This window comes from Rattus rattus, chromosome 7, assembly GCF_011064425.1.
Source record: "Rattus rattus isolate New Zealand chromosome 7, Rrattus_CSIRO_v1, whole genome shotgun sequence".
In the NCBI taxonomy this organism is placed as follows: domain Eukaryota; kingdom Metazoa; phylum Chordata; class Mammalia; order Rodentia; family Muridae; genus Rattus; species Rattus rattus.
The window spans coordinates 83,955,102-83,978,730 of NC_046160.1; the positions used below are offsets into that span (position 1 = coordinate 83,955,102).

At 45.8% G+C, this 23,629-nt stretch overlaps 1 protein-coding gene across 10 annotated transcripts in view; it reads right to left on the reverse strand.

The window, feature by feature from the left end:
* The window catches only part of Trim9 (tripartite motif containing 9), a 99,458-nt gene that overhangs the window by 30,925 nt on the left and 44,904 nt on the right, over nt 1-23,629 (reverse strand). For all 10 annotated transcript variants that reach the window (XM_032907891.1, XM_032907892.1, XM_032907885.1 and 7 more), the window contains exons 2-5: nt 16,467-16,562; nt 14,448-14,570; nt 5,976-6,086; nt 4,729-4,882 (exon numbers count right to left, since the gene is read on the reverse strand). In XM_032907891.1, coding sequence (XP_032763782.1) covers nt 4,729-4,882; nt 5,976-6,086; nt 14,448-14,570; nt 16,467-16,562 — 484 coding nt within the window. The remainder of the gene's footprint in view (nt 1-4,728; nt 4,883-5,975; nt 6,087-14,447; nt 14,571-16,466; nt 16,563-23,629) is intronic.

Here is a 23,629-nt window from a genome sequence, read left to right on the forward strand (position 1 = left end):
TTTTCTTACCCTATTTCACTTTATCAGGTATGAAATGAGTAGTCTATAAGAAATGCAAAGCATTTTCCATTGTTCTGTATTTCATGGCGTGGCTATGGAGATAGCACAGTGGTTTCCAGGGTGAGGTTGAAGAATGCGTTATTTTATTGAGATGTTCGTGTCTGGGGCTTCCCTGACTGTTTTGGTCTTTGCATCTGGTGTTCATTCTGAGACATCTTTGGTTTTCCCTTTATAAATGCAGCTTTTAATATCCTATACCCTATACTCCACGTGCTCTTGGATAGTGTGCCGAGACTCGTGCTTCTGTGGCGAGTCTGGTGGAGGTGAGGCTTGGAGCTGTGTTCCACAATGGTGCCCTCTACACATGTTTTCAAATCCCGTCCTTTGGAGGCTGCTCTCTCCTTATTTAACTCTTCCTCTAATTCTTCAGGTCAGGAACACTGTCGACCCTCCACAACAAGCTAGAGTGTAGTGAGGGAGAAGGGAAGCTGACTTCTCACCCCACCCCACAGACCATAAAGCTTAGGGGGTGTTTTATGAACACCCAGGGGTGCTAAGAGGCCCACATGCATTCACCTATGGGATTTTCTCTCAGCCACCTTCTTCTTGTCTGTTTCATAGACAGAGAAGCTGAAACCCAGAGAGGTTTCCTGATTAACAAGTGGTGGGACTGGGGTCTGAAGCCTAGCAGGATGGTTCTGAGGCTGTGTGCTTGGCACACTGTCAGCTGCTCCTGAAGCTGGGGCTCAGGGGATTGAACTAGAGGATAGTCTTCGCACCTCCATCAAGTTGTTTCTTTTTGGATGGCAAAGGTCCCAGGCGTTACTGTAGCCACTGTTGCTCCCATTCAGAGCTACAGTGTCAGGACGCCATCTGACAGCATCGCCTTCTCTGAAGGTTTACCTGTCCACCATCCATCCCTCTCTACAGTGGCCGAACAATGAAAATGGCATTTATGCTTTAGAGCAGAGGTTCTCAACCCGTGGGTTGTGACCACTTTGGGATCGAATATCAGATTGTCTGCATTAGAATTCACAACAGTAGCAAAGTAACAGCTAGGAGGTAGCAATGAAGTAATTTTATGGTCGGGGGTCAGCACAGCATGAGGAACTGTATTAAGGGGTCACAGCATTAGGAAGGCAGAGAACCACTGCTCTAGAGGAAATGCAGGGCACTGCTAGAAAACTATCACTGGTCCACTGGGAAGGCATTCATGTTCTGAGGGGTCACTTCAACCCCCAAACCTCTGTCTGTGGACAGACCGACTGTACATGTGTGTGAGCCTCTGTGTGTGGTCAGATTGCCTGTACATGTATGTGTCTCCTGCCCCTGCCGGCCTCCTGCAGCTCTTTCCCTGCCATACAAAGGAAAGTCAGCTCAGATCACTCTGCCCTTGCCTGTGACCTTGGAATATATCAAGGGATGTTGCATTCAAGAGGAGTTAATAAAGATTAATATATCCCCAGGGAAGGAGAGGCACTTAAAGGAACAAACAATTATTCGCTCTATGTGCTGGGAGGCGGGTGCAGCTTTGGGCCACAGCTTTGTCCTGGTACGAATTTAACATGCAGGCATTTGATTTAGCAACACGACTTAAATGCTCTCAGTGCCCACACAATCCTAGGGTAATAGTCTTCAAAGAAAGTAGATAACTGAAACCAACTCTCACCCATACAGCAGAACGCTGGGCAGACTACAAAAAGACGCTCAAAACTCTGTCCCCAGGACCCAGGGAAGAGTTGACATTACCAACAGAGCATTCAGAAAAATATCCTTTAAATGATCTCTAATAAACGTGGCAGACAAAACGTGAATGCCATTTTTATACAATCAGAGACAAGGAGCTCAGATGTCACTCATGGCGGTTTGGAAAGAAGGTGAAGTGGTTTTCTCATTAAGGTACAACCGATGCGTGCTAATTCAGGCATCTGCAGAGTCATGAAGTCCAGTGTTCTCAAGATAGGGATCACCTGCCGAGGGTGAGAAACCCAGAAAGGGACGGGCAGCTAAGTCTTAGTTATGGAGGCATTGACCCCATGCTTGATGAACAGCAATGTCTGGACAAAGTCCCTGGACTTCACAGCAGCCTGTTCTCCTCCACAGCGACAACGGAACACCTGTGACGTGATTTCACAACCCGGAAGGTGTGAACGGTTTTTGTCAAGAAACAGGCAAATATGTTTTGCATAAAAAGTCAGAAGTTTAAATGTATACTTGAAGTTACTTAAAATTTTCTTTGGGTTGCGACTGTGTCCATGTAACATTGTTAGAAAAACATAGCTAACAACATTGTTATTTCATAATGGCCAGGCTACATCAGAACTATTCCAAATGCTATTTAATTTAGATCCTTTGCACTGGGACTTAGGATGCAGTTTGGGGGAATATTTTTTATTGGTAAGTTGTGAAAGGGCAGTTCATCAAGTGGACTGAGTTCCTTTAGAAAACAAACAAGCTACAGTAGGCAAGGAGCAGCCCTCCCTGTGCTAACCAGCATCCCAAAGGCTGGCAGGCGGGGCTTTTCAAATGCAGCCAATCAACTGAGACTTTTGACCTTTGACTTGTTCTTTTCACCACATGCCTCTGACAGGTAAACATTACTCAGACGGAACGGAGCAGGCTCCCACTGAATTGATTAAGCGTAAGGAGCACCAAGCAAGACACACAAATTAACAAGGCAGAGAGAGAATAATCAAAATTGAATTAAATTAACAGTGTGTTAAAAAGAAAATTGACTCTCACGCCAGATGGTCTTTCTTTTAATGCCATAAAGAACTACTCTGGATGTTCTGAGTGCCGGGTCCGTGGCTGGAGTTAGGGTGCCCTGCAGTTTAGCCTGGAGTGTGGTTGGCATTCCCTGCTGTGCATACGGACTTGAGCAACACCCCCCCCCCACACACACACAGCTTTCCCCTGCTCTTACCTCTGTGCGCATCGCTAAGTGAGCACGAGACTGTGCAATTTGCAAACTATCTACTTTTAGGATTTATTTATTATGTGCAGACTTGAAGTAAGAGGTGAAGAATGTAAATAAATTCTCCAGTTTTTAAGAAAAGATTTTACTTTTGTTTTTAATTATATGTACATGTGTGGGTTTGCAATGTAAATGCCTAAAGAGGCAGGAAGAAGATGTCAGATTCCCTGGAGTTGGAGTTTCTGGTGGCAGTGACCCACCTGACTGGGTCCTGGGAACCAAGCCTGGTCCTCTGCAAGGGCAGCAAGCGCTCTTAATTGCTGGGTCTCCTCTGCAGCCCCGAAAGGTATTGTTTTCACTTTTGAATTGCTTGAAAGGCTACTTTGTTTAAGACAGTATTTCACCATGTAATGCCCGCTGGCTTGGAACTCGCCATGTAGACCATGCTGGCCTGGAACTCACAGACCTGCCTCTGCCTCCTGAGTGCTGATTAGACAATGTGCCACCATGCCTGGCCCAGTTTCTTCAGTTCTCAAATGTTAATATGGTGGAGTGGGAGGACAGAGCCATAGTTGTCAAGGATTTGAGTGAGGGTGGGGTGGGTTGACTTGGAATGCAGGGCTCCTTTCTGTTTTGTTTTTGAGATGGAATCTTTCCCCCTTCCCCCTCCCCATAGCTGGGCTTACAGATCTACATCCTTTCACACGGTGCTGGAATAGGTCTCCATATTGACTGTGGTGGTAGTTGTGGGATTCCACATACGTCATGTCATAGAATTATCCATACACCCCACGAGTGTCAACTTCAGTTATTTTGGTACAGTATTGGAGCAGTGCAAAATGTAACCACAGGGTGGGAGATGGGAAGGGGATAACTGGTACAAAAGGCCTCTTCTTACTATTTTTGCAGCTTTCTATGAATGTATTTCGAGACATGAAGTTATAAAAACAATCAGAAAACGGTCTTCAGTAGATGACTCACAGTGCCATTAATACCGTTACATAGCTGGCTTGGATTTTTAATTGTAAGTGCTTTCATTTCCTTTAGGTGCCCAACATTAAAACACACACACACACACAGACACACACACACACACACACACACACACACACACACACACACACACACACACACGAACCAAAACTTCAAACCGGTCTTGCCATATTCTGTAGTTCTGTAGTTCCATGACCTAACCTTTACTTTCTCTCAGGTTTCATTTCTCCCCCAGGCTGGCAGCTGTCCTCTGGTTCACCCACACTCAACACCGGGCACACTCTCTCCACCCCACAGGAAGCTTTCACTCAATGCCAGATTTCCTCGATATTTGACACAATCTGGGGGTCACTGTTTGTGGGAAGGTCTCAGCTATACACAGTGGCATTTTAAGTGCCCTCAGATGCCAAAAGTGGGCATCCCAGGTAAACCGCCTCAAGTGGGCCCTGGGAACTGAACGTGGGTCCTCTGCAAGAGCAGCAGATCGTTTTCTTTATTTCCTCTTCCTCTTTCCTTTCTAATTTTTGTTTCTCATTCTTCTTTTTTAGACAAAGTCTTACTACGTAGTCTTGCCTGATGTGGTTCTCACTATGTAGGCCAGGCTGACCTTGAACTCACAGAAATTGGTCTGCCTCTGCCTCCTAAGTACTAGGATTATAGGAGTGCAGGCCACACCCAGCAGCAAGTGCTCCCAACTGCTGAGGTCATTCGTCTACTCTCACTCTGGATGGTATAACCTTCATCACAGGGTCATCCACAGTACTTCAAGCAGCAGCGCCTGCTCAGGACAGTGTGCTGACCCTGGGGACACAAGGACGCACCTTTCACTTGCACGAAGTCCAGCTGGTGGATGGACTGTAGCAGAGGACTGTTGTCCAGGCTCAGGTCGAAGTCCGTGGTCATCCTGGGAGTGAGTGTGCCTTTTCCCCACTGGTCCTCAGTTAAGTGAACTCGTCTGATGAGGGCATCTGAAATCTAAACACATCAAAGAAACACGATGTCACCCTCAAACCACAACACTGTGGTTTGAGTATACTGGACTCTCTGTCAGTATTACCACCCAACCACAGGGACCTCAAGCCCTTCCCGTCTCAGTGTGCTTGGTGAGAAAGACTGGCACGACTAGAGTGGCCCACAGTTTCTGAAGCAAAGTGGAACCTTTTTCTCGAGTTAGAAGGAGGGCATTATAAACAAGTAGCCTCTGTTAGCTGGTCTCACATGAAATGTGCTCATGGATCTGTCACTGAGCTTCCAAATGCTCGACCCTAAGAGCATGCTTCAGTGGAGACTAGTTCATTCCATAGAATCGACAGCTCCACCCTTCTGTTTTAAGGTATGGGCAGTCAGACACAATTCCGGAATGAGGCCTGCAGGCCAGAGAGGCTGTTCCACACCAGTACACTAGCTTCATGTGGCTCTCACTGACTCTTTGGGAGAGACCTCTTTTCATTTCTTATGTTTGGTCCTAACTATCACTCTTGGCTGGTTGCAGAATGTGAACTGGAACAGATCTACGTGTCCCAGCTTAGTAAAAAAGCGCCTCATCATTGATATCAAAAATGCAATCAAACCCCGGCTTACACTGTAGCTCTTTACAACTGACAATGAAAAAAAAAGTCCTAAACAAGCAACCTCTCTAGTACCACTGGGAAAATAACTGGGTTACTGAGCAACAGGAAGAGGCGGCAAGGAGGGAACATTCACACAGACGTCAGCTGACAGAACTGCTCAGATCTATGAGGGAGGAGGCCCGATTCTCAGGAGAGACAATACTCTCTTCTTTGGGAGAAAGTACAGAGAATTATGTTCTCGTGATTAAGCACAGGAAGGAAAGCCTCCGGTACCCTCCTTCAGCCCATGTTCTTCTCAGTCTTGAAGCACAGGATGTCAGAGACTTCCAGGAAGTCAGTGGAGTTCTGCAATGGGCTCACGCACACTCCCTGAGTGTGCAGGCAGGGTCTGCTATTGAGCGATATGGGGTAAGCCAGTCTGCGAGATGTCCCACCTATGTGTTCTATACTCAGTGGTATGGGTTATCTGGGACAGGAAGCGGAAGGTAGTAACTGACCTGCAGGAAGCCACTGGGGTCGTTCTCCTTAATCACTTCCAAGCAGTACTCCATGAGGCCCGTGGTCTGGCGCAGTTTCACTGTGCAATGGGAGATCTGGTCCCGGACCACCTAAGGTTGGCGAGAGAACAGAAAGGTGGGTGCGAAACGGCAGAGGGGGTCCCTCACAGTAGAAAATTCCCGCAAAGCAGAATCCAAGCGCATCATGGAAATGCATCCACATGGAGGAGAATAGTGTGTGCTGCTCTCTGAACGAACAAGGTCTCTGGAGGACAGATGGGTGATGTTCTTACCGGACATTGCTAACAGAACCCTTCAGAAAAGGTTACACAAGTCATAATATGGACACTCCTGTGATGGCAGGAGTTGTCAGTAAGAGACCTACAGCTTCTACAAGGCTACTGGCTGCACTCACCCTCTTTCCAGGCCTGCTGTTTCTTCTAAGGGGTTTCCCCACCTGAAACCCAGGGGCATTTTTGCTGTTGTTGTTGTTGTTGCTGCTGCTGCTGCTGCTACCATCAGTAAATGCTGCTGGCTATGTAAACATCCCAGTTAGTGGGATAATAACAGGAATGATAGCAATTATTCCTACTACTCCATTATAGGGTATTTAATGCCTTCATAGTTTTCTCTCTGCCCATTTCTCACTTCTGGCTTTTATTGTTACATTGTGATAGTTTATGACGCACATGCACTAATAAGGATACCATTCAATACTCTAAAGTTTTCTGTCTGCTTTAAAGATTTCCTTCTTAAGGAAAGTTGGTTGTTGCTGTGTGAGTGCGGGGCTCTTTGCCCACTCCTGAGAAGCTTTCGTTCTGCCTAAGAGGTGGTGATTCTCAAGCAAGCAGAACAGGGATTGGCTCCTCAGTGATCTTCCTGGTGGTTTTTTGGGTGAACTGTTGCTGACTTCCATGTTTTGAACCGATATTTCCTACCTTACAGAGATCAGCCAACTAATTAGATCTTTTAAGAGTATAATCACTTTGTAAGGTCTAAAAATATTATTGAATTTTTAATTAAAAGTTTTGCAGCCAGGCAGTGGCGGTATGCGCCTTTAATCCCAGCACTCGGGAGGCAGAGGTAGGTGTGGATCTCTGAGATTGAGGCCAGCCTGTTCTACAGAGTGAGTTCCAGGAGAAAACACTGGTCAAAAACCCAACAAACCAACCAATCAGCAAACAAACAACAGCTCCCCAAACAAAAACCCAAGACCCCCAAATGGCATGTATGTGTGTGGTATGTATGCATGTGTGCATAGATCCATATGTGTAAACCTGTGCATATGGAAGCCAAAGGTTGACATCAGGTGACTCGAGCCCAGAGATCACCAATTCAGGTAGTCTAGCTATCTGGCTACCACAAATCCCACCGTCTGCCTCCCACGTTGTTACCATTAGGTTCCAGGAACCACGCCCACCCAGCATGTTATGTGGGTGCTGGGGACCTGAATTCTGGTCTTGGTACTTTATCCATTAAGCCATCTCCCTGGCCCGGTGAGGAGCATGTGTTTTACTCTGTGGTCAAGTCTTCTCTCAGCTCGCTTACCCATTAGTTTTCTGCTCAGACCATTCTTCCTTCTTTTTCTTTCTCGTCGTTTTGTTGAAGTTGGTTCCTAGGAAGCAAGGATGTCTTTTCCCAAACCCCTTTGAGGTACACATTTCTGGGCTTTGATGCTGGTGACCCAGAAAACCATTTGGCACTGTGTTTGCAGCTGGCAGCAGTCAAGTCCCTTTCCTGGGCATTGTGCAAGTCACAGGAGTGACAGAAATAGGTCCTGGGAGAACAGTCCCCCTGTTTTCGTTTGCACTGGAGTCTAACCCAGTTCCCACGGGACAGTGGATCGGTCTGTAGCCCATGAAACCAGGGGAAGCTTTGGGAATTTTACCAGAAGAGCGATGGCTTCTGCAGGACAGCAGGAACCTATTGATCATTTGACCAGTTTTATTTTGATAAATTGCAAAAGTAATGAGGGTCACTGCCTGGGTCAGGACATGACACCAGCACCTATTTGGAAAAGGGATACTCTAACGAAGGTCTGTAGTTTTCCTGAACTCTCAGGCTTTTTCAGCAGCCGAGCTAGCCCAGGAGAACTGTGTGTGCACACAGGTAGAGCTCACTACGTCCCCATTAATGACAGGCACATTACATTCCTCCATCAGCCCATGTGGTATAACCCACAGCGAGGCTTGGTGTTAAAGCCACTGGGGTCGTTCCACTCTTACCTAAGTTTGAAAAAGGCACGTTCACCCCTGACTTCCACTTGCCTCTCCAGTTTCCATGTGCCTGTAATTTTTTCCCTCTTCATTTATAAGAATAAACAGCTTTGAATCACACTCCTCTTGTGAATGCTAGAGGGAGATCACTCGTAAGTCATCAGTCTGAGTAAATGACAATGTTCTTTCTATTTTTTACCCTTTTCTAAATGTAATCTATTATTTCTACCCCAAGTTTAACACCCCCACCACATAGAGAAAAACTTTAGCCTTTCTTGCTTGTTCTTTTCTACCTAAGACACATGTGCTTTCAAAATTCAAGCCTGAAGGATTTGCTCCCCACTGGTTTTTGCTCCTAACTGTTAGGGAAATTTCTCTGCACCCAGCCAGGTTCGGAAGCACAGTGAGCAACTGAGGTAGCTCTGAACTGAACGGCTCACGGGGAGTCACAGGGGAAGTGTGCTGGTTTGATTTCTTTGATTAAATCGAAAGCTCTAGGGTTCCCCCCTAAGGTGTATTATTTGTAATTTTTTGCTTTAAAGAATAATACATTCTTTAAAACTTGGAGAAATTTAACTTAAAGAAGAATACTGTATACCATTACTCTCCCACAGGGTCTCAGACAAATGCTTTTCCTCTATCCCCAACCCCACGCTCCGAATGAAGCATTGGGTTCACCTGACAGCAGTTTTTACAAAGACAGGTTTGAAGCTTTGAGAGTTTTTACTTGAGAAAAGAATCACTTAGGCCTATTAAACACGCAGAACACATACATGTTTTAAGGAGAGCATGGGAGTTTAACAGCAGAGCTGTGAGTGGTCTATTCTGAATCGTGAACGCCAGCAGCAGGCTCATTGATAATCACTGCGTGGAGTGTGCGAAGCTCGGTGTAGAGCAGCCTGTATCCTAGCACAGAGAAGTTAATGGAGGAGGAAGCCCACACCCTAGGAAGACAGGAATCGGGAGGCATTTTCTCCATGCAGGAGAATGTTTACCATCTGGGGAGTGGGGGGAGTGGGTGGTTACCACCGGGCAGGAGGGGGCGTGGAGGTGGGAGGGTGGCCGCATCAGAGTGCTGCAACATGGAATCCCGCAGGATGCAGTACGGAGCTGTACAGGGGTAGTCTGTCAGTCCCACAGTGAGTCACGTGACTTCTAGAGGCAGGAGGCTCACTGGTTTCTGGGTAAAGGACGTCAAAGGCAATCTGAGACTGCCCTTCACTGGCATTGCCAGAATGCGTTGGGGTACTAAAGTGTGCCTCTTACTCATGAGGACCCTAACTGTGTGTGTGCGCTGGCGTCTAGTTGGTTCTTTGGGGGCAGTGGGAACTCTATTTACACAGACGTTTTCAGATTTATTCATATGTAGGAGGTAGAGGACCATAGACATAATGACAGGCTTAAATCAGTGAATCTTGCAGTTACAATATTAGTGTTTACCCCTCTCCCCCTCTCGACTTTGGCCAAGGGCAAGTAAAGGTTTCACGCTATTCCAGGTGCTTAGGTTTTATACAAGACTTCCTCCCAACGCCCAACCAATCCTCTGCGTTCATTTTACTGCATTCACCAGACTGGGCTGGGGCTCAGCTGGAATTAATCTCCTTTTCTTGCTGACACTAACTCCATCTAATTACTTAAAATTTCCTTGTGAGTGTGGCTAAATTCTTTTATTTCTCCCATTCCTTATTCAAAGGGTCATCTGCCTGCTGGGAAGCAATGGGGGGGGGCATATTATAAGCCAGGAACATTCAGGATGCTTTCCTATTTAGTGACATGACCATATGATAGATTTTTTTTTCAAAATGGGAACTATTCTAACAAAACACAATGGTAGCATCCTACATATAACCATGGTGGACATATGGAAGTCCTCCACAAATATGGAGTTTGATAACCAGCAAGCTTTAGTATTACAACTATGCCAAATTCAAGGGTTCATACCATTCAACCTTGGATCATCCTAAAATGCTGGGGAGGGAGGGAGGAGGGAGAGACAGAGGGGAGGGGGAGAGAGAGAGAGAGAGAGAGAGAGAGAGACAGAGAGAGAGAGAGAGAGAGAGACAGAGAGAGACAGAGAGGGAGAGAGAGGAAAGGAGGGAGAGAGAGGAAGCACACATATAAGGTGCTTTTAGAATGATTTCAAGTTTGAAAGTATTACAAACAAAATTAATTCTCAGGTAATACTTCAAACTTCTCAAAAGAAAATGGAAATATGTAACTTTTGTAAAATACAAAAAGCATCAATGGCACATTCTAACGTTGTCTGGATTTAAGGACGTTTAAGGACGTCGGAGCAGTGGGGACAGTTTGGGGGCTGTACCAGCAGAGGAGGCCCTGGGAAGGATGGTAACATAACATCTTTCTTCCTCTGCTGATCATTAGAACATTGCACAACTAATTCACTAATTCCACACACAAACTAGGAATATATCTTGGAAGTTCACAGATGCTTTCTCTAATGTCTTATGGTAGCTTGCTTCAGTTTATGACATCCCAAAACTAGACTCACAGATCCCTGTGCTTTTTCAAATCACAGAATAACAGTAACTTTGATTTATATTTCAAACAGGCCCAAAATATGAGACTGTGCTAAGTACTCATATAATTTCTTATGTTGGATACTGTGAGGAACGCTTCACCATGGCCCACAGGTGAGAACAATGCTCTATCTGCGTTCTATCTTACACACAGAGAAAGGAAACTGAGCCATAGAATTCCTCAAAGTTAGAGAGTTGTTGGTGACAGAGGTTGACCTCTCACACAATCTGGTCTCTGTAACACAGAATCTAGGCTTTTCCATACTTGACTCCATCTTGTCTCCCCAGAGCCCTTATATTTGTTCAGGCTGACAGTGCTGTAAGAACAGGGCACAAGAGAGTACTGAGACTCCTAAATACACACACACACACACACACACACACACACACACACCCTCTTTGTTAGCCAAGAGCAGCTTTTGGAAACGGAAGAACATGAGATTCCTGCCACACAGCCAACAAAGTGTTATGCTTGGCGAAGATGTCCTTAAATGGCCAGCCTTCCCTCACAGGCCTTGGTAGTGACAAAAACAACAAGAAGGGGAACAGACAAATGAAGACAGCCCATGGAGGCTGGTGTCAGTAGCCATGGTGGCAGCGACACTAGTGGCTGTCCTTAGGAGTGGTGAGAGATACAACTGGCTGAAAATGACAGATGAATCATAGAGACAGAAGACAGAACAGCTTTGCTGCCCAGGGCAACAGCTAGCCTCCTGTCTCTTTTCATCATCCTCCAGAGTCTGAGCAGGGTGAAATGAGGGCACCAGTGTCCTCTGTCCAATAGCCCTTTGGTATCCATGTGGCCTGTAGCACAACCCTCCTTCCAGGGGGAAGATGGGGGCAGTGGGAGGGAGTGAAGGCCTGGGGGTGTGGTAGAGACCATTCCTGAGAATCTAGTTATTGCACAGGCCATGGGTAAGATCCCCAGTCTTGACCAGCAGAGATGGAACCAAGTTAGGAGTGCAGGGGCTGTCATACTCTGCTGTCTGCTGACATGAGATAGATCAATGACACCTTTCCAGTCTTTGACTTCTTCTTCCATAGAGATTGCTGGTCTCTGTTTCTCCCACACAGGACAGCTATAGTCACCTCTACTGCACAGCACCACAAATGCTCACTGTGGTCACTGCTTTGGGGCCAGTGCTTGCAATGTTTGGTCAAAGAGACTCCACTGAGACGAAGGTAGGTACTGAAATGCCTGCCTTGGTTCTCAGCTGGATGACACTAGCTGTCCAGTGCATGCTCCAAAGACAGCCACTGTTTTATCCTACACATCTCTATGTGACTTGGATGGTATTTTGAAGCCAGGTCTAGTGACACAATTTGTGAGCACAAATATTCTAGAGACTGTGGCAGAAGCATCACAAGTTCAAGGCCTACTTATGCTAGAGTGTTTTCAAAGCCAGCCTGGGCAATTCAGCAAGACTCTGTCTCAGAATACTAAAAGGAGAGTGTGGGCAGTGTAGGTCAGTGTTAGAGTGCTTGGTTAGTGCGTGTGAGGCCGTAGGCTCAATCCTCAATAACACACATGCACATGTGCACGCAAACCCCAAAACGCACAAGATATTCTGAGGATTGCTTAAATGTATATTTCTGCATTTCTATAGGGGACAAAGGAAGGGCTATGTGACAGTCATTGAGCGGAGGATGGCAATGGAGACTATCGGTCTTGAGGACTAACTGTCCCGATCACCATCTTCCCTGGCAGCCTTCTTCCTGCAGGCAGGAATGCAGTGGCCATGAACACACATACAGATTAGGCATCTACGATGCCAGCTCTCCTACGAGGTGTTCTGTGACCATTATACTATCAGTGGTTTTCCTTACAACATCTAAGGCACTGACCACCCCTCCCCCAGAAGCTTGCTGGTCACTTGTGCTGCAGCCATCTGTGGTAATACTAATTGCTTCCACTGTGTCCCTGCCTCTCTGTACCCCTTCGCAGCACTGTAACCCATTGGCTGAGGAGAAATGCCTGGTTTCTGCACGGAACTTCTGTCGTGAGCGGTGAGGGAACTTTTGTTCAGATTCTGGGCTCTGTGGCTCGTGATGTTAATTCTTAACTCATGGTGTTATCATTCCCTCCTCTCTGGAATAATAGCACCAGTGACCTCACAGAGCTACTGTGGAAATTATCAAGGGGATCCCTATAATCTAACTTGTATACTCTCGCTGCAAAGAATAGTCCTCCAGACTTTCACTGTTGATAATGATCAAAGGCACGACCTTCTCACCCAGGATTCCTTCTCAGCAGACCCATCGCTGAGATCATCACGATTGCCAGACTTTGCTACCCACACAGGCTCTGTAACATTAGCATTTTGGGGACTCCCCATCCCCACCCTAAATCTAGGTCTATATGCCGAGTTCAAGATCTGCTTTTCTCTTTACCTAAGAATCTCACTCCTTGATAGCACTGTACCGTTGTTCTCTGCAAAACCCAAAGAGGTATGACATCAGGGAGCCCAAGCTGGAGGTCAGGACACATGGTTCACTAAGTGACGAGGCTCTCATGAGCCCTTCCTGTTTGGAAACATAGCCTGCTGCTTGCCTCAATTCTGAACTGTCCCCTGAGTGGCAGTCCAAGTCAAAAGGCAGCAGGGAAAGGTTTTTGCTCCCACTACATTGCCTTGCTGACTTTAGTCAGGGAAACAGCAGCCACGTAGCTCCGAATGCACTTCAGAGAGCTGCGGAGGCAGGAGAGGGAGAGAGTCTCAGGGAAGGAGGCTACAGTTGGGATCTCCTTGCCACGGACCTGGACACTGTGTTCATACACTTCTTCATTGTTGAAACTTCCTTGGTTCAGCTACAGGATCTGAATTTAGAAATTATATTTCTCTTGTTCTTGAAGATCTAGTGTTAGGTAACTGACCTGCTGGGTAATATTTGTCACTGAGCCATTGACCCACCACTTCCCTTGAAGTGGCCCTGTGTCTCCTGATGCCAGTCCAACAGACAGCCTTGAAGGTACTTGCTTCTGCTTTAACCCCAGGTCACAACTGCTTACGCTTCCCCTCACCAGGCCTGATGATTGTTGGCCATGTGTGTGGTCCTTAGCTGAGCTCCAACCACTGGACCCCCTTCTGCTCCCACTTTCCACCTTGTTGCTAGTGGGTGATAGGCAGGTTACCACATGTCTTCCAGACCAGTTCTGTCAATGGCACCCCAGATTTATAATGCATTAATTTTACTTTGTAGTGGTCAAAGTCTATATCAAAAAGTCTACAAACATTTTATTTTTTAAGAAAACATATATTCTATTTATCTACACAGGAACACATTTTATTTTTTGCTTATGTGTGACCACCCTTATATAAGCTTTCAATCCTGTTCTTAGGACTTGCTATCCCCTTTCTTACCAAAACAAACAAGAAAAAAAAACTAGTTTATGATATATTTCCTTGGGAGCCTTACTTAACATTTGCTCCTCCTGGGAGAGTAGAACGAATACCGATCTCTTTATCTTGTTATTTCCATACCCAGGTCCAGAGAAGTCACTTAGCAAGTTCTGGTTAGAAAACTGAAGGCGTAAATGGAGAATGCAGGGATGTGTCTGTTCCTGTCTGGTCAGGCCATTTGGGTGAGGAATGAGATCCTCCTGTGATTGGCCTCCATTGCCCCCCGGGGGGGGTTGGCTGGTTGCCTCCTGCGGTCCCCAGTGGGCCACTGTTGCCCCCAGTTGGCTGGTTGTCTACCACTGACCCTAATGGGCCACTCACCTTCAGCTTGTGTTCATGTTCCTTGTTGACCCGGGCCAGCAGCTGAGCCTTCCTTCGGTTTAGGGCATCAATGAGAGCATCGCACTGAGCCACCAGGCAGGCTTCAAACTCCACACTGTTTTCCTGAACAAGAGAGCACACTTCTCAGGCACAGGTATGGGAGCTCAGGTAGCCAGGGAAACCAGAGCACCCTAGTTCTCCCCACTGAAGAGATGGGAAGGAACTGTGTAGAGTACACTGAGCGTTTCCAAAATGCTAGTAAACTGTACTGTATAGTGTAAAATTTTGCTTTAAATTTATATGTAAAAAGATAGCTATTTGCTACTTATATTAATTTTAATCTAAAGAAACCACCTCTGTAGTTTGAATTGTAATAAGTACAATAAAGTTTTGGCTTGTAGGGTGGTACAAACGTCCTTCGATGGGTGTCTCTGCTGGGCTCTGCATGCTGAAATAAGGTATCTAGAGGAAGAGGAGAGTCAAGGCAAGAGAGAGAGAGAGGAGTACTAAACTTAACAGAAGAGAGAAGGGATGACAGAGGTCCCCCACGTTAAACAATGATCCAGTGCCGCCATCCAATGATAACAGAAGTATATAATAAGGTCTAAGAATAACAGGCAAAAGTAGTTGTCCGTTACATGAAGAAAGGCCACAATGAGAAAAAACCTATTGGTAACAACATTTTTTTTTTTTTTTGCTATTAAAATCAGGAAAGACACCAGTAGCTTGCTGAGGCATGAGAGCTACATAGAAAATGGGAGGAGTGTGGCCCCATGGTATTTAAATTAAATGCTGGGCATAACACTTTTACTCGACTTGAACCCATATAGTTCTTTTATAACTAGTAATTTAGATTTATAGACATTTATTAAGGATAAGATGCTGTGATACTTAATTCTGCCACTTCAAATGCAGGGTCTTTGTCTCAGACAGCCTTAGATCGAGCACCAGCTCCAAGGATGCTAATTTTGGCTCTCCCAGCAACAGTCTGAATTCTCAGAGAAAACCCTTGAAGGGGACTTTCCTCCTTTAAGAGCTTCTTGTGCCCTGTGTAGGGTGTGGGTGGGGTGGATAGGAGGATCCTTCCCCTTGAAGACTCTGCTACTGTTGTCTTAGGGAAAGAACACTTTGCTCCGGTAGAGAGGCAAGGCAGGGGGCGGGACGGCCTGGGGCTGCATAGTTTGTGCCAGCAAATGCAAAGAAAGGGCTGATTGATAAACTGGGTTGCTTTGGAAAACAGAGGGAAGTGTGCAAAGCTGCTAGGGGAGTCACGGTTCTAACATGGCTATGCACATAAAAACAGCAATGGAACCTGTGTGATGCTTGGAGAGGCTGCCCTGCATTAAAAATCCACTTCTGCTTTGACAAGGGTGAGACAGTCACTCAGAAAGCTGTTTCCCTTGAGGGCAGAGTTAAGGTTATTCCTAAGAGGCAAAGCTCAGAACAGGTAAGAAGGTAAACAGTGCAGAGGGGTCATTGCTTTGTTGTCTCCGGCCTTTTGCGGCTGTCATGGGAAACTGCATTCTCAACTGTTGGCTGACCTGCCAGTCATTGTGTCTACATAAATCATTGTAAAGCATAGCTGTCAGGGCACTGAGGCTAGACAGCATCCCAGTGTCTGAGAAGAGAAGGAAGACGTGTTCTGATGGGCCAGGGAGAAAGAAAAAATGAGAGAGAAGACAAAGAATTAGTTAATGTCCAGTAAAATGGGGCTTGGGGACCTATGGGGTTTTAGAACCTCAGGAATAATCTGGGTTCACAAAAAATAGGCTTGTGTTGAAATGCAGTGTAGTGGTGACTTGGGGCTTCTGAGTGGAAGGCAGGAAGCACCCAAGACAGTCAACACTGGCTTATGGTCAGAGGCCTCAAGATAGAGCCTGGGTGAGGCTGGCCGCTGTGTGTGTCTGCCCGTGTAGAAGAGACAGGGCAGAAAGCCAGAGGAATTTCCTTGGAACACCTTGGTCAGAGGGTCCCACCCCGCTTTGGTTGCTGTCAGCTGAGCTGGCTTCCCCGCCATACCTGGATTTGTTGCACCATGGTGCGGAGTTGCACCAGGAACTCCTTGGCTTCTTTGGCTCTATCTGACAATCCATTCAGCGCCTGGGAAAGCTGGCTCTGTGGAGAGAAGGAGGGAAAGCTTGGGCTGCTGTCACACAGGGCCACGTGGGGGTTACTTCAAAGTAACCAGCTCCCAACCCCAGGAGCCATTAGCTTGCCCTGAGTCCTCTTGTGTGGGGTTAGGTGTTTGAGGTAGCATGTGGGGGTGGGTTCTGTAGCCAGGCAGGCAGTGCTTCCCTGGGCTCAAGCATTCTCTTCTCTGAAGCAGTAACGTTCCTGGCCACAGGATACTACCTAGAGTGTGCCCTTACTTCATTAGTTAATTAATCATTTAGCTCATTTGTTAGGCATTAAAAAAAACTAGGGAGCCAACTGAACTGATTCCTATTGGCAGTACTTAGCACAAAGGTTTGGGGAGTGGGGAGTGCAGGGCAGAAATAATGGAGATGCTCAAGTGCAGGATGAAGGAAGGGTTGGGATCTGGTGTGATGCTCTGGGGCCACAACAATGTTAACCACAGAGACAGAGACCAGGAGGGCATTCCAACCAACCAATGTCCTCTTCCTTCTCAAGTGCACTTACCATCCCATACCAGCCTCCTAGCCAAGGCCAAGGCCTACTCTCTTCCGAACTCCTACACCACCAAATGGCCTGACACAGTGTGCACAGGCGAGCACTGCTTTCCAGTCTCGGCATCTGCTGGGACAGCCAGTGGCCAAACTGATGATCAGGGGGGCCTCAGTGAAGGTCTATGGGAAAAGGAGGTCTAGGAAATCTGTCACGGTGTAGCTTCTCCTCTTTGTTTTTTGCCTTTGAGGCAGATGGATGTCTTCTGAAGAAGAGGTCAATGCAGTAAGAATGGAGGGGTGAGGACACTGGGTTCTGGGTCAGCATGTAAAGGCTCTCACCTCCGTGCTTCCTGTTGGGAAGAACGAACTGCTATTTCAGTTCTGTACTAGGTTTGCATCCTTTGAAGCCATTAGCAATATATTTAATTCAAGATGCCTCTCCTAGCAGGCTGGGCAGACCCCTCCGTCCCTCAGGCAGAGGCAGACCCTCTGTCCCTCAGGCAGAGGCAGAGCTTTCTCATTCCCCCTCCTTCCTCTGCCTTCTTGAAAGTCCAAAAGCCATTCATCTCCTCAGCCAGTGCAGTGCCTTACTCGCCTTTCGGTAAAAAGACAAAGACCTCAAAGTGGCATCTCATAGTCTTGGGATTTTTCCCCCTTATATCTGTCTTATTAAATAGGAAATTGGCCACTTTATTTAAAACATGCAGGCCAAATGCTGGGTAGAAGCAACATAGGAGGGTAAGAAAGAAAACAGGATTAGAAGGGGTTAAGTTCTGGCCCCGCCCTTTGGAGAAGTCACCTTTGTCTGGATTACTCCAATTGGAGTGTGGGGAGGGAGGATTGAAATAGTACTTTGTGATTGGGCTCTTGGGAATACTGGGCAATGCTTAAGGGAGCGTTCATTAGGTCCCATTCATAGATGCTGCCAACTACTAGCTGTCTAAGGATTATACATAGTTTTGCCTCCCGCATCAAATGAGGATTCTACTTATTCTTGAGTGTGGGCATTGCACGAGTTAGCACATTTAAAGGCCAGGACCCTGTAGGGCAAGTACATCCTTAATAAGTGTTGGGTAGTTTTTTTGTTTTTGTTTTTTTTCCCCTGGAGCTGAGGACCGAACCCAGGGCCTTGTGCTTGCTAGGCAAGTGCTCTACCACTGAGCTAAATCCCCAACCCCTGTGTTGGGTAGTTTTAACCTGTGTTTACTTTCTTCATTTCTGTGCAGATAAACACCTGATGATGAGGGATTCAAAGCACAGACTCAATAGGAAAACATCTCTGTTCGCCTTTCCTTGGCTGTGTTCTGACCTCCAGAGGGCATGCATGCGAGACCAACCAAAAGAGCACAGTGAGTCCACCATTGTGAAGGGGCCACTTATCACTCTGTCACCGCCGTGTCAGTGTCAGTGGTGCCATGTCATTTGGGGGTAAATTTTCTCCTTAGGAACTGTTTCCAAGATCCAAAGAAGCAGAAGAAAAAAAGGAGTTCTCCTTGGAAAGCAGAGCAATAAAATGAGAGACCAATTTTAAAGGCAAGTTTGGTTTTCACTGTCATCCTTAGAACTCCTGTTTCTTCATCTCCCCCAAGTGAGTGAAAGTTTGCAGGGCTACAAAGATCATTTTCCCATTTCCTTAGTGAATGTACTTAGAAATTTGGGAGACGGAGTCAAATTCATCTGGCTACACACACATTAAACTGCCAGGTTTCTTATATTTCAACCTTAAATTCACCATGTCTGTGAAATGTGTATTATATAAAGTCATAAAGATTTGTTGACTGGCTACTGTTGCAAACTTAGGAGAAGCTATAATGGGGTCTGGAAAGAACTCAGTGGGTGCAAGCATGACCTTAGCATCCACAGAAAAAGCCAGGCTCAGGGGCACAAGTCTACAATCCCAGGGCAAGAAAGCCAGAGAGGAGGAATCCGGAGGTTCCTGGTCAGCCAGCCTTGCTGAAGGGATGACGTAGGTTCAGTGAAAGACTCTGCCTCAGAAAATAGGCTGAAATGTGATTGAGAACATCACATCTGGCCTCTACATACATGTATGTGTGCACACCCACATGTACAGGTGCACACACCCACACAACACAAATAGGTACAAATACCCTTCCCCCCACAAATCCTTTAAATGTTATTTAGTAGTAGACAAAGAGTTCTGTCTTCATTCAGGATCTTATACGCCTGAGCAGTAAGTGAGCTGCAAAATAATCATTTTTTTTTTCTCCAGAGTCGGTCTTTTTGTGTCTGTGTTGGAGGCCGAACGCCTTCCGCCTGATTTGTAATTGTTTGATATTTGATAAACAGCTACATTAGAAGATAGAGATCTATAAACCTTCCTCAAGCTTTGTCCACTTGCAGAATCCTGCAGCAGACAGTGAAAAACCCTGGTAGCTATTTATCAGCAGAAAATGCTCTTTATAAGGGTTTATATGTGCTGTTTTCATAGGATAACCCCCTGATCACATTTGAATTCTAGCCTGTGCTAGCACATTTTAATTCTAGCCTGTGCTAGCGGAGGTGTTCTGTATTCAGGACCACATAGCAGTGCTACGAATTCCTGCCTGCGCGCTGAAGGCACAAATCCGATGTGAGTTTTCCTTTCAGCATCCTTGGCTGGACACAGTCTTGAGAGGGAGAAAGGTATGGTTCTGAAGCCTATTTATAAGTATTGGTTCCTTGGATATTTGTTTCCTAATCTGAGGTGGCTTCTGAAAGGGAAGGGTAGCATTACAATGAAGCAGTCACAGAGCCCCTGATGGATTCCTTGGCTCAGGTCATGGGTGGAATAATCAAGGCCTCCCTGGAAAAGGGGACATTGAGTCTGAAACAAAGGAAAAAACCAAAAACAAACCCCCAAAATCCAAAAACCAAGCCTCACCTCTTCCTTCAATCCCTACTTGCCTTTCCCTGGTCCTATGGGATGTTTGTGTGTGAGTGTGAAATGTTGGCACATGTGTGCACCCATCAGAGTGGGGTGGGAGGCTCTTGGCTTTGGGGGGAAGTTGTAGTGACAATTCTGGAATTTTGGTTTCTTTAAAAAACACAGAAATATTATGACAATGGTTTTAATTTTAATCCCAGATGTGTGATACAGGGCCACTTCAGATTGTCCACAGCAGCTGGGTGTGATTTGCCTCGAGCTCTAACATGGGTGTGATTTGCCAGCTGCAGATAGTTTCTGCAAGTGTGTGATGTTTGGAGTTCTGGGGACTTTTCAGGGGGTATATAAATGCTAGGACCCCTGAGGTGGTGGGTTGTTGGTTGTTGGTCATGGTTTATTAAGTAGTCATGGGCAAAGAAGAAGCAAGAAGAAGAAGAGGAGGAGGAAGAGGAAGAGGAGAGTAGGAGGAGGAGGAAGAAGAAATTAGATATCAAGATCAAACGCCTCAAGGAACTCTATGCCCCTAATCAGCAGCTAGTAGTCTAACAGTAACATTGTCTCCTTTCTGACCCCTGACTTTACTCAGGGATCTCTTTCCTTTCCTCTCTCTTTTTCTCTCTAATCTAGTGTTAGGTTGTTGAAAGGGTGGAAGGAATAAGAATGCACAAAGTAGCAAACGCTAGCTACATAAGCTACTGTCATAGAGGTCTTGTTGCTAGGGAACAGTAAACAAATCTCATCATGTGAATCTGATTCTGAGCCATGTGTAGATCCAGGGATTATATATTGTATACAAACTCCTCCCATTGTCTTAACTACATTTCCCATTGCTATGATTAAAAAAACAAACGAAAACCCTGACACCAGTGACCTCTTTAAGGAGAAAGTTTATTTGGGCTCTTAGTTTGAAGGTACAGTCCATTGGAGGTCAAGGTGGCATGAGTTCAAAGTAGATGTCACACTGCCGCACATTAGCAATGAAGAGAGCAGTGAGTACCTCTATTCAGCTAGCTTTCTCTTTAATTAAAAAAATTGTTCTCTCTCTCTCTCTCTCTCTCTCTCTCTCTCTCTCTCTCTCTCTGCATGTGTGTGCGTGCACATACAGGCACATGTGCCACAGTGGCACACATGAAGCTTAGACAACCACTTTGTGGAGCCTGTTCTCTCACTCCCCTTTCTGTGGATTCTGGGGATTGAACTCTGGATGCCAGGCTTACAGAGACACACACACACATAGACACTCGCACACACACAAGCATACACATGAAAACACACATATACATACAAACACCCATACACACAAAACACAAACACACACACACACACACACACACACACACACACACACACACACACACACACAGGCTTGGGTGATGAAGCACAGTTATCCAGTCCTAGGGAGGCAGAGTCAGTAGACTCTAGAGTTTGAAGCCAGACTGGGCCACACAGCAAGTTTACTGCCAGCCTGAATTACAAAGGGAGAGCCTGTTTCCCCAAACCATGAGCTGGCTACATAGCTCAGGAATGGAGTGCTTGCTAACACACACAAGCCTTGGGTGTGATATGAGCATTGAAAAAAAGATCATAAATATAAATAAAATAAAAGTAAAAAAACAAAAGGTCTGTTTCTTTGGTCTAAAACCAGGCACAGAGGTAACGGCTTCTCTATCCTCAGCAAAGACTAGAAATATCATAAATAAGTAAAATGCCCACATTCACAGCAAGACACAGCTAGTTTGGTCAAACTTTGAACCTTAGATTTAGTCTGAGAAGTCACAATCCATCAAATTTTAGAAAATTCTATGTCCTGGTCAATGGGTTCTCAAACTAGAGACTTATTTCTTCCTGATGGGCCTTTTCCCCCCTAAAGTAAGGTAAAAGGAGCCAATTCTGGCCTCAGGACACAATAACAACAAACTGCCACCTTTGCCCAGAATTTACAGCTTCTTAGGTGAAGTCGATTGGCTGGTCCCCTTGGCTCCTTGCTTGGTGTGCTTGGGGCAGTGAGACTTCCACAGGGTCTTCTGTGACTGAAGGCTATTAGGTGTCAGGGTGCCGGCTGCGATGAGAGCATCACTCTGCACAGGACTGGGCAGAGGACACATGAGTCTGGATAGTCTAACTGGGAAATGTGTGATGTGAGGCAGGTGCCACATATGCACAGCTTGGGCTTAGAAATGTCTTCCTTGGGCTAAGTGATGAACAAACACTGGATTTTATTGGTTTAGAGAGGAAGTCACCACACATGCTGCCTTTTCCTGTGGAGAGCTGTCCCCAGCAGACCTTGAGTCTTCTTCTTTGGGTTCCCTGGGCTGCCCCTGCTATGTTCTTGTCACACCACACAGACTGTTCCTGAAGCTAAGACAGGACAGCAGTCTGCTGTCGGATATTGCTGGGGACAGTTCTGAGATGAGCAAACAGGCTTAGGGTCATGACTCTTCAGCTCTCAGAGATGAAAAATTTCAGTTGCACAATGACTCATTGACCAATTAGAAGCCTGTAATTAGAAATCAGTGTAATCCAGTCAATCCGTCATGGAAATGTACTTTTTACATAGGAAGGTCTTCAGTGCTTCCTTCCAGACAGGGTTAACTGTTAAAACAGGAAGCCCACCCATCAACCACTCAAGGTTTCAGGGGGTGGAGGAGGATGGGGAGGGCTAGCTAGTGAGGACAAGGCTTTATTTAAGAAATAACTTTTTTCTTATTTACAAAAGCAGAATTCATTTCTGGAAAACTAAGTAATGATTTTGGAAGGATGACCTAAAACACCTTGGGTAACTTTCATACAGCTATCTATATGCAGATCCACATGTCCCTTTAGGTATTTATAGTGAACATCGTCAAAACTGGGGTCATGCCAGGTATCAATCTCATTTAGTGTAACACAAATATCTTTCTACTTCTCAATAGCTACAAACACTTAGACAATACTCACTATATGCCAGCTACTGTTTGTAATATTTTAAACATATTGTCTCATTTGGCTTTTGTGATGATTTTTGTAGCTGACAGAATCTAACGGGAAGGGTGAGTTCTGAAGTCACACTGTTAAGAGGCAAAGCAGGGTTTCCAAGCCAGGTAGTCTGGGCCCAGGGTCCATGCTATTCACTTCAGGGCTTCAGTGTAATTCACTCTGTACATCACTGCAATCTACATAATTAATCTACCATTTCATAATTAGACTGCTTTCACATTATTGCAAAGAGCTGGAATGAAATTCATGTTGTGAGTATTTGAATGTATTGTAAATTATTCCTACTTCTAGAGTCGAATATGCTTGATCAACAAGCACTCATATTTAGAGATTTTTGAAAATCAAGTTCCCGAAATTGCCCTTTGGGGATTATCATTTATATTCCCATAGAAGATGGTAAGAGGAATCTCTTCAAATAATATCAATGGCACATTTGTATTTGCAGTCTGGACGGAAAAAATCAGTCAATCAATCAATCTTGGAGCTGGAGAGATGCTCACAGATTAAGAACACTGACTGCCCTTGAGGATGACCTTGTTCAGTTCCTAGCACCCATGTGGCTCACAATTACCTGTGACTCCAGCTCCAGGGGATCCAACATTCTCTTCTGACTTTTGATGGTGCCTGGATCACACACATATATACTCAGCCCAACACAAACATACATAAAATAAATAATATAAAACATTAACATA